This window comes from Terrapene carolina, unplaced genomic scaffold, assembly GCF_002925995.2.
Source record: "Terrapene carolina triunguis isolate 2854851 unplaced genomic scaffold, T_m_triunguis-2.0 Scaffold380, whole genome shotgun sequence".
NCBI classification, from domain to species: domain Eukaryota; kingdom Metazoa; phylum Chordata; order Testudines; family Emydidae; genus Terrapene; species Terrapene triunguis.
Window position 1 is genome coordinate 380,503 of NW_020664731.1, and position 11,286 is coordinate 391,788.

General features: G+C 50.9%; 1 protein-coding gene across 8 annotated transcripts in view; it reads right to left on the minus strand.

Annotated features, from left to right (window-relative positions):
* Positions 1-3,001, minus strand: part of PCBP3 (poly(rC) binding protein 3) — a 66,143-nt gene extending 63,142 nt beyond the window's left edge. For all 8 annotated transcript variants that reach the window (XM_024204368.2, XM_024204367.2, XM_024204365.2 and 5 more), the window contains exon 1: positions 2,933-3,001. In XM_024204368.2, coding sequence (XP_024060136.1) covers positions 2,933-3,001 — 69 coding nt within the window. The remainder of the gene's footprint in view (positions 1-2,932) is intronic.
* Positions 3,002-11,286: the final 8,285 nt, after the last annotated feature.

Here is an 11,286-nt window from a genome sequence, read left to right on the forward strand (position 1 = left end):
GTATTACACTACATGACTTCACAACGAGTTCAGAAGTGGTTTGTGTTGCGGTTGATTAGCACAGCCATTCCCACAGTGAGCAAGTGAGAGGAATGTCTGTCACTCAGAGCACTACTGACACATTAGGGGGAGGCACACACCTTCCCAAATGCCATCAGTTGGAGAATTGGACTTTCCTCTAGAGCCTCATTTCTCAGCTGGAGGATTGTGACCCCTGGGGGGTTATGAGAGGCCAACGGGGGAAGGGTTGCGAGGTGTTGAAACTTCTATTACAGTCTAAAGCAAAGGAAATCTCATTCCCCCACTCCCCATAAACCCTTCCATTTCAAGATCAAGTATTCTCTGTCAGCCTCTTGAAACACACCCACAAATCAATGATACAGGCTTACCACTGAAACGTATTTTGCTCTTACTCTTTTAATAAATGTAAGGGGACCACAAACATCTTTGACTTTAAATACTAAGTCAATGCCAACCTGAGAAGGTTGAGAAACACTGCTCTAAAGCTGTGGAATGGTGCTAAATTCATGTGACTTCAATGTATAATAATACTCCATCAGGTCTCATCCTTCACTAAGCTGTGCAAAGAGCTCCTTGCCTTTAAAAGCGGGAAATGAAGAGGAAGAGTCTTGATATCATCTCCTTGGTACACAGACTTCTCCCAGACTTCCCCACAGACTGGGCCTGCTGGGGAATACTGGGAGAACTGATCAAAAATACCAGACAATATCGTTGTCTGGTATTTTTGATCAGTTCTCCCAGTATTCCCCAGCAGACCCAGAGTTTTCAAAGGCATGAGGTGGGTGGGCACCAAGGCTGCAGGGCACCAGTCTGACTCACGCTGGTTTCCTGAAAGGTTTTGAAAGCTTGGGATGGGCAGAGCTGTGGCTTTGAAACCACAAGGTGCCATTTGCCTGAGCAGGCTGCTTGGGCTGACACCTGCAGTGAAGGCTCTTGGGGGGAAGCAGTCCCTTGTTCACACGGCACATAAGGGCTGCACCAATACAGCCATGGTCACAGCTGTCGACTGCTGGCACCCGAGGAGTCTGACAGGGCACACTGAGTGGGGGGCACGGCTGACAGAGACACTGTCTCTCATCACAGCAGGGCACTGGGTGGCACCGTCTGTGACTGTAACGCCTTGGCTCACGATGGTGACCAGGAAACGGGAGTGAATGAGGCGGGAGGGGCTGTGGCTCAATGTGGCTGGAGACCCGAGTGCAGCCAGAGAGCTTGCGGGGAGGGGAATTCGGAAAGGAATCTATGCAGTCTAGGAGTCTGTGCAAAGTCTATGCAAATGACCCATGCTCATGGCCCTGCATGTCTGCACCCATCTGCGTCTCCCTAGCATGTGGAAACCATTCATTACATCGTGCACTCGGGGAGCAGCTGGAAGAAGTGGAACATGGTCAGAGAGGTGCTTGGTGTCCCAGTGCACAGCCCAGCATGGGCCTGGGAGATGCTGAAAAGAAACCTGAGCATGGGCACGGCTGGTCCCGGTGATGGGCCGTGGAGGGATGCACTGTCTGGGAGAGGACAAGCTAAGCTTCTGCCCTCACATAGAAATACTGCGCTCCAGGGTCCCACGCTCACCAGTGCTGAGCTGTCAGGCAGCTCCAGAGCAAGAAGAACAAGCGTTCTTTGCAATGCTGGGCTAAAGACAATGGCTAGCCACAGTCGGAGGGGGTGCTGAAGGGTGGGGTCTGGCCCCAGAGGCTGCTATCCCCAGCATCCAGAATATCAGACTCCCCATCTCCCCACTCCTGCGCTCCCCTGGGCCCGCTGCCCCGTCCCTCACTCCAGCAGCTGCCCAGGGTAGAGATGTGCGCTCCGGTCTGCTCTCTCCCATCGTCTGCCTCCGGCGGATTCACCTGCCTGCACGAAGGGCTGCACATGTTGCACCAGAGAGCACCCCTAGGCCCTGTTCCTGCTGCGCCCTCACACACAAGGGCACCAGGAAGTGGGCCAGGTGTGTTCCCCCCAGCCCTGCCTGACCTGGTCTCTGAGCATGGTGCCCACAGTGTTAGCCTGAGGAGCACCACCCTCTGGGGCTGGTGGGCTGGGGCCCGGAACACCTTCAAACATATTACTGCATACTATGGGTATGGGGGGGTTACATTAACACAAGCATTGCCCTTTGTCCCTCCAGCCCTGTCCCATGCCACAGACCAGTGGCTTTCTCCTTGTCTCCCTCTCAGTGTGGCCCATCCCTGGCAGGGGGGCATCTTCCAGGCCCCTCCATGCCGCCTTGTGCCTTTGCCTCAAGGCACCTCCCGCGCTTTTTCCAGCAGAGCCCTGCAATGGTGGAAGGCTGGTGGCTTGTGGTGGAGAATGGGGAGAGGGACAGTGCCTTGACCCTGGTCTGTGTTCGCTATCTCAGCCCTTGGGATGGCTGGAGAGGGCCCTCCAGCTGGTGCCAGTTCACGTGATAACATGGGGCCAGAGTGTGCGTGTGAGGGTGTGGCAGGGAGTCCCCCTCACTCTGTGTCTGTCTAATGGATTGTTCCCACTGCTCTGCCTGGAGAGCAGTGGCAGGGCTGAGCCAAAGCCATGCATGTCCTGCCTCCTGGGCCCTTAGCCCAGCCCTGCCCAGAAGATGGCAAGCAGAGGGGCAGTCTATCTGCTCCTGCTGAGTTTGTCATGCGAGAGCAGGTGGAGCCGTGACATCGCTCAACCTGTGCAAGGGGGGAAGTCAGCTGTACTCCTGCCAGGGCTGGCCCAAGCAGGGAGCAGGAATTGCACCCCTCGGAGTCACAGTTCCCTCCCAGGCTTCTCCTGGAGCAGCGCAGTGACACGGTGCCCCTTGCTCGGGGTGGGGCCGAACAGCGCGATCTAGCATTTCACCTTCCTCCATTTGGTAAACACTGATTACTTCATTGTTACGGGCAATGGAGCTGAAATGAAGACAACAAAATGTGCATCCGCTCCTTACCTTTCCATGCATGAGCAGCCGGATGGTGAGAGTAACATTCAGGCCACCTTCCGAGACTTTTGATTCCATTTCCTACCGAGTACAGGAGATGTGTGGTAAGGAACAGGGAGGCCCCAAGGAAGGACAAGACAGCCCTAAAACAATCACCTGTAAGGAGACAGAGGAAGAGCTGCTTAGTGCTCCCTGCTTTATGAATCAGTGGAGTCTACCAGCTGATTTCACTCTTTCCACAACACCTGCTGCCAATGGCCGGGGACTTGGACAGGGCCTTCCGTGGAACACGAACAAGCTTGGAGGCAAGGGACATTTGTAAGGTTCTGTTCACTGACCGATGGGGAGATGCTTTACTCTGCCCTTGCCCTGCTCAGCTAGGCATGCATCTCCCGTGGTCAGGGCTCCTGAATACTCATGGGTTTGCTTCTTTGTTTTTGTTACAGTAAAAGGATGTGGGTGCATGTATGTGACACGCAGTACATTGCTTGTGCGACATGGCAAGAGCTCGCTGCATGGGGCACATCAAAAACAGAAGAGTGAGGAAGGGGCTCACCCCCGTCTGGGACAGACAAAGGGTATGTCTACACTGCGGCTGGCCCGTGCCGGCTGACTCAGGCATGCAGGGCTCAGGCTAAGGGGCTGTTTACAGGTTCCCCTCCCACCTTGCAGGGTCCTAGATCCCAGGCTCCAGCCCAAACCTGAACGTCCACACTGCAATTAGACAACCCTGGAACCCAAGCCTGAGTCAGCTGGCACAGGCCAGCTGTGGGGTTTTAATCACAGCGTAAACACACCCAATGAGTGCAGCCAGTCTTTGTAATACAGATTTTTCATCTTGCTTATAACCAAGAGTAGAACCTACCCAGCCAGCTTTTCTTCCCAGCGTGAGGTGCTAGCTCTGCTCATGTGCTGCTGAACTTTTATTTGTGGTTTTCTCTTTGGGTCAGCTCCTCGGCTTGCAGATCTCCAGCTTTACCAGCTGCATAGGAATTCTGCAAGGGGAATCCCTGCTTGTCGAGAGCCGGCTCAGTGCTACCCCCACCTCAGGCAAAGTGGTGGGAATGGGGAAGAGGGAAGTGTGCCTTGGGGCATAGGGAGCCTGACATGCACCCGGGGCCAAAGCATTCTCTGGATGGCCCAAGGATCAGAGAAACACAAAGGTGGTGTGTGCTAAATTCCCTCTGGTCCTGTGCCAAGCACACCTGGGTGTGCCAGAGAACCTGGGCCAGATGTTTATTGTCTACAACTGCAGCTGAAACCAAACGCATCCAGTGGGCTGTTATACTCACTAGCAGCCACAAGCAATGACGCTTTTTCCGATTGGTTACATGTGAGCTATAGACATTCATGGATACATGGCGAGAAGGGACCATCAGATCAACTAGTCTGACCACCTGTGTAGCACAGCCCATTACAATTCACCCAGTTACCCTGTCCTCAGCCCAGGCATTTGTGTTTGTATAGGCATATCTTCCAGAAAGGCATCCAGTCTGAAGACATCACAAGATGGAGAATGCACCACTCCCAGGGAGGTTGGCTCCAATGGATAATTCCCCATCACTGTTAACAATCCAAGCCTGACTTCTCATTTGAATTTGTCTGGCTTCAGCTTCCAGCCACCGGTGCTTGTTACATTTTTCTCCACTAGATTAAAGAGCCCTGTAGTATCTGGTATTTTTCTTCTTGTGAAGGTCCTACACATTTCAGTTCCTTCCATTTGACTTAACGGACCAATCATTTCATCCATCTAACCCGCCAAAACATATGCCCTTAAGGCAATGGAAAACCTTCCCTCTCTCCACTGGACCAGTGAGTTGCCCTGTGGGACCATGACAGCCAGCAGAAGACCGCTGTACTACATTCATTACAGCCATCTGCAATTGCTCTTGGTTTCCACATGGCAATGTTACATGGTGGAAGAAACAGGGCCGGCCCACAACATTTTGGCACCTGAGGCCGGGAGCTCAAATTTGAATCGAAAGGTCTCAATTCTGCCTTCTTCCTGTTCTACTCCTCTCATGGTACTGCTCAGCTGCCTACCCCAATAAAGAACTAACAACTTAATATGCCTTGTTCAAAAATTTTAAGTAACACTTAACTTTCAAACGCCTGAACAGCAAACGTAACTTTTTCTTGTCTGCATAGTAAACACTGGCATTTTTATCTGTTTGAATAATCAAAGTGGTGCTTTCCGTGCTGCCTTGGTTGCAAAGATTTGAACTGCTTCCTGCTGAAGGTCCACAGTCTGGACCAGCTCATGCTCTATTGAGATGGTTGCAAGGCCGACCGGCCTCTCCTGTGTCATTGTGGAGCGTAGATGTGTTTTTATTAACTTCAGCTTGGAGAAGCTGCGTTCTCCACTGGCAACTGTTACAGGAAGTGTTAGAAGTATGCGCAGAGCAATAAAAGCATTTGGAAAGAGGGTGGTCAGCTTATTTGTGCACGTATATTCCAGAACAGCCTTTGGAGTTGATCCTGTTGAAATGTATCTTGAAAGGGCTCTCAATTAATCACCTAAATCACTCGCATCAATATCTGTGCATCTAGAGCAGAGAGAATACATATGCACCAGCAGCAGACACAATTTTCTACACCCTGGGTCCTAGTGGCGCCCCCCAGAGTCTGGCACCTGAGGCGGCTGCCTCAGTTCGCCTCATGGTAAAGCCAGCCCTGGGAAAAATGTCCCTGGCACATAGTCCTATGGTAGAAGGAGCTCCCCTTGGGGAGAGAGGAGATGGGAGAAAGCCGCACATCATTAGGGTGCATGGCTGATTAAGCTAGGGTTGGGAGAGACTGGAATGACCAAACTCCATCAGTAACATTTCACATTCAGGAGGTCACCATTCAATGATTATTTGTATTGTAGCAGCCCTGGCAGCACCATGCCTCATGGATCATGGCCCTTCTGTGTGTCCCCCTCTTCCCTTCTCCTTCCCCATCACTTTCTTCTCCTCCATTCTTGTCACTGATGGAGATGTCTCCCCACTCTCTTCCTGTAACCTCTCCATTCACCCCAGCAACCCCATCCCATACTGTTTCATGACCTCCCTTATACCCACTCTCTTCCTGTTTTCACTTCTCTCTTACACTTTTCACTGCCTATCACTCTCATCTACTTTCTTCCCCTCACAATATAAGCATTGTCTCCCAACCATAAAACCCCACAGAATCATAGAAATGTAGGACTGGAAGAGACCTCGAGAGGTCATCTAGTCCAGTTCCCTGCACTAAGGCAGGACTATGTATTATCTAGACCATCCTTGACAGGTGTTTGTCTAACCTGCTCCTAAATACTCCAGTGACGGATATTCCACAACCTCCTAAGGGAATTTGTTCCAGTGCTTAACCACCCTGACCATTAGGAAGTTTTCCTAATATCCAACCTAAATCTCTGTTGCTGCAGTTTAAGCCCATTGCTTCTTGTCCTATCCTCAGAGGTTAAGGAGAACAATTTATACTTCTCCTATTTATGTACCTTTTATGTACTTGAAGATTGTTATCATGTCCCCCTCAGTCTTCTCTCCAGACTAAGCAAACCCAATTTTTTCAAATCTTCCCTCACAAGTCATGTTTTCTAGACCTTTAATCATTTTGTTGCTCTCTTCTGTAGTTTCGACTTTCTCTAATTAGTCCACGTCTTTCCCTAAGTGTGGTGCCCAGAACTGAACACATTATTCCAGGTGAGGCCTTATCAGCACGGAGTAGAGCGGAAGAATTATTTCTCGCGTCTTGCTTACAACACTCCTGCTAATACATCCCAGAGTGATGTTTGATTGTTTTGTGACAGTGTTACACTGTTGACCCATATTTAGCTTGTGATCCACTAAAACTCCCAAATCCCTTTCCGCAGTACTCCTTCCTAGTCAGTCATTTCCATTTTGCATTTGTGCAATGATTGTTCCTTCCTAAGTGGAGTACTTTGCATTTGTCCTTATGGAATTTCACCCTATTTACTTCAGACCATTTCTCCAGTTTGTCCAGATCACTTTGAATTTTAATTCTGTCCTCCAAAGCACTTGCAACCCCTCCCAGCTTGGTATCGTCTGCAAACTTTATCAGTGTACTCTCTATGCCATTATCTAAATCATTGATGAAGATATTGAATAGAACCAGACCCAGGACAGATCCTTCCAGTTTGACTGTGAGCCATTGATAACTAATCTCTGAGTGTGGTTAGAACCATAGAATTCCAGGGTTGGAAGGGACCTGAGGAGGTCATCTAGTCCAACCCCCTGCTCAAAGCAGGACCAATCCCCAGACAGATTTTTGCCCCAGATCCCTAAATGGCCCCCTCAAGGATTGAACTCACAACCCTGGGTTTAGCAGGCCAATACTCAAACAACTAAGCTATCCCCCCCCCCCCCCCCCGCAAAACTGGTTCTCCAACCAGTTCCAACCATCCTTGACCCTTGATCCTGCCTTACTCTCCTATTACCTCCCTGTGACCCATGACCCTGCCTCACTCTCCTACCACCTCCCCATCTCCTTTTATCTCTAAACACATCGACTGTACTATCTACTAGAGTCACCTTCCCCATAGCCCTTCCGCTCTGGTTGCCGTCCTCCCCAGCCCACTGCGCCCATCAGGGTGTCTAATGCTCTAAGCCATCTTTGCACCTTCCCTATTCTTAGGCTTGCTGAGAGGCAGAAACAATTGCCACCACTCCCCCCCCCCACACTAGCCTGACTCTCCTCTTCCCCTCCCAGGAGTCCCCCTCACTGGCCTGACCTCCTGCCCCCTCCCTGGACCAACCCTGGGGCAATTTCTACCTCTTTATGTTACCAGAGAGGAATGGGAAATGAATCCCATTGTTTCCCTTCTAACCGCTCCCCAGGTTCTCCATCACCACTGGCAAAGTGTTTCAATCACGTTGTCTAGTCTAGGTGTGTTCTGCTGAACAACATCCTCCGTTTCGGACCGGGCTGAAATACCTACGGGGATGGAAAGTGGTGACATTGCATCTGCCACCCTCTCGCACCATTTATCACTCTTCTGAACTTGGTCCAGCAGAGAAAATAAGGCATGTCACAACCCCTGCACAGCCACGCCACAATTTACACAGAAACGGCAACAGCGAAGACGCTCAGACCCTTTCATCCTCTGCATTAGGCGTGTGCAGGGATTGCAGCACTCATGGGAGGTCTCCCGAGCTCCAGGCAGGACCAAGGGGACGGCTTGAGGGGCAGTTAATGGGGGATCATTTCTGTAAGAGTTGATTATCCAGCAGGCTGTAGGGTGCAGTTGTGCCCTGGGCAGTTCAGGAGGAAGGTGGGCTCTGCTAGCTAGTCACAGAGTATTTCAGGCAGCTTACAAGCATCTGTTAGGCATCATTTATTTTTACAAAAGTCGAATGATAACCAACCATTAAAGACCAGTCTGATGGCTGTGGGCAGGAGTATAGATGTGATGGAGAGAGCGGGGGGAGGGAGGGGGAATCAGTAATTAGTAACTCAAAGTGTGTTTTGCTTGCTCACTGCATGTCACAGCTTGAAACAGGTCCCCAGTCAGTTGGGTCTCTCCCTCGCGGAGTGAAAACTAAAGCTCTATTTACCCTCAGAAGGCAAAATCCATCCGAGCCGATTTCAGGGGCTGCCTAATCCCTGCCTGTTTAATGCACTTTATAAATGACTCTATTCCTGTCTCTAAATTCACAGGGGAAAGGCTCTCATTGGTGGATCCTGATTCTTTCCAAACTCATAGCAGTCGCCTTCCCCAACCTGACGGTGCAGAGCCCCAGGGCTCCTGGCATGCTGTCAAGAGTGCCCTCAATTAGCTGCCAGCTCTGCCAGTCCTGCAGTAATGGGGCCACAGGGTCTCTCTGCCCCAGGCTGTAGGGCATCTTAGCCACAACTGCTGCACACAGAGAAAATACATTTCCAGGAGGGACAGTCCTAATTAGGACAGCTCAGCCCCCCGGGGCAGGGAGCTCTGGCCTCTTGAAGGGAGCTGCACCCCCCACCCAGACTGTGGGGTCAGCATGACACTGAGCCTTCCAGAGCAGTAGGAAAAGGAGACAAAGGACACGGGTGCTCAAGGATCCAGGAGGGGGAGTCAAGGATGTCAAGGAGAAAAGCATTGTTTGGGGGGCTGAGGGGAGAAGGCAGGCAGTTCCTGGCAGGTATGTTCTTGGTGCAGCCATTGGAGGGAAAAACTTGGGGTCAGCCCAAGGGTTCAGCTGCCCTCATTTTATGAGTGCAAGTGGGATCAAAGTGGCAGGGTGGTAGTGCCATAGTCTGGCAGCTTCAGTCAATAAATAGTTCGCCACCCCTCCCTCCTCCCACCTAACAATGAACCCCTGAAGGGGCAGGTTGGCGCCAGCGCCCTGCATTAAGAACATCAGGAAAGAGACTAGAAAAGAGTATAAACAATGAAGCACAAGCAATTGCAGCTACTTCATAGCCTGACCAGGGAACATATTGCTTCTCCCTGCACCGATGGCCCTGTGGCGCCGATCCTGGCCTTCTTACTGGAATCAATGGGATGGCCTGCAGAGCCCCAGCAGTAATGGTGGCAGAGCCTGGCGCCCCCAGAGCACATCCTAGCGGCTCAGGCGGTGCAGCAGAGCGGGGTCGTGGGGGAAACGCATTGCACACACAGCCTGAGAAAACACCTCACACGGCGTAGGACAGCTTTCCAATATTACAAATAGCCAAGACGTCCCAGCATGCTGGGCCACACTCTTCAGGCTATCTTGGGAGGTGGGCTACATAAAAGAGATTGCGAGGCCTCCCACTGCACTCCTGCATGGCCTCCCCAGCCCGTGGCTCGAGGCATGCAGGGACAAAGCAGGTGGGCAGGAGGGGTGGGGAGTGGGTATACCTTTGGCTCCACCCCTACAATGCAACAGCCAGCAGAAAGGACCTGGCATGGAGGGCTCAGCAGACAAATACCCCTACAACAACAGGAAACACCAATGTGCCGACCCTTGCACACGGCAAGAGGGAAAACACAATGTAGCCCTGAATGTCTGGTTCACAACTCACATTTAAAGGTCTGATCGAATTTGCCATCTTTCAGTTACAAGATGTACACCATCATGTATGAAATGCATATGCAAGGAATGGTTTAGCAAATCCTTATCAGAGACACTTATCTGAGCTGTAACCGATTTGAGGGGTTTGTTTCTGTTAACTGTGTGTTTTTATTCCTTCCTCCGTATCCAACAAATGCAGAACCCTGAATCAGTCAGTTATGTAAATGTTTCCAATTGATTGAAAAAGTGGGTCATGTGTTAGCCAAATGCTCCTGGCTTTAAGATTTATCAGCGTTATTAAATTAAACACGCTTCATGCTTCAATGAGCAGCAAAGCTACATTGGCCTTTTCTTAATCATACTGGTGAAAGGTAACTCTTTTATATCTGAGTTCATAAACTGCCTGAAAAACGTGAGGGGTAGTACAGCCAAGGCATTGACTTTAGCTATGTGCCTTTCGCCATTTGGTAATTACCCACAGAGACAAAGGGCTTAAAAACAATGTTCCCAACACGTTATTTTGTGTGTTTCAGAACAATGCGTTCTATGTCCTGCCCAAAAATAGCGAGAGGCCATTTAAAGCTTCTCCTCTTCAGAGGCCATCATCTTCTGCTTATTTCAGAGAAGCCTTGAAATTGCTTCTTTGTCTTTCTGCTTGAAGGCCCCACAGATACCATTATGTCTAGTCCAATGGATTAAAAATATAAGGGGCCAGATTCAGACCTGGGTAAGTAGGTGCACCTCCACTGACGTCAATGGCGTTGCATCAGCTTACAGAGGGGCAAAACCTGGCCCAAAGACTGAAGAGCTGTAGCGAGTTGAAGTTTTCCTCTGCTGTAGATTGGCTATGAAAGGTCAGTGGGCCCATCAGAACAGGAGCCAGATATACTGTTGGAGGCGCTGTTCCATGGCTCCTTAGCACACTGAACCACCTAATTCCCCAATAAAAGAATCTCTGAGTGTGATGGGAATGGTACTAGGAATGAACTCCTTCCTCCAATGGCCAACCGTAGACTGGGATTTTCCGCCGCTGACTGAGAACATTGGGCACCAGAGAGGGCTCTCCTGGGGCAAGCATCCAGCATCCAGCGATGAGAATATGGATGGAGTCCCCCTGAGCACTCCTATGGGGAGGAGGGAAGGGCCTTGGCAGTACCCAGTGAGCAGGGAAGGAAAGCCCATTGCTCCTGTACTATAGGCAGGACACCAGCCCACCTGTCCATCCCCCCTTGCCTGTGCAGGAGTTACTTCAGCCACAGGACGTACAGTACAAACACGCCCCTGTCCTGCTGGAGGACAACTGGCGGTGGTGGTTGGGTCCGGTGTGAGCCACAATCCATCGCTGTGGGGCAGGGATGCTGGAAGCAATCTGGGGCAATGCTTTCA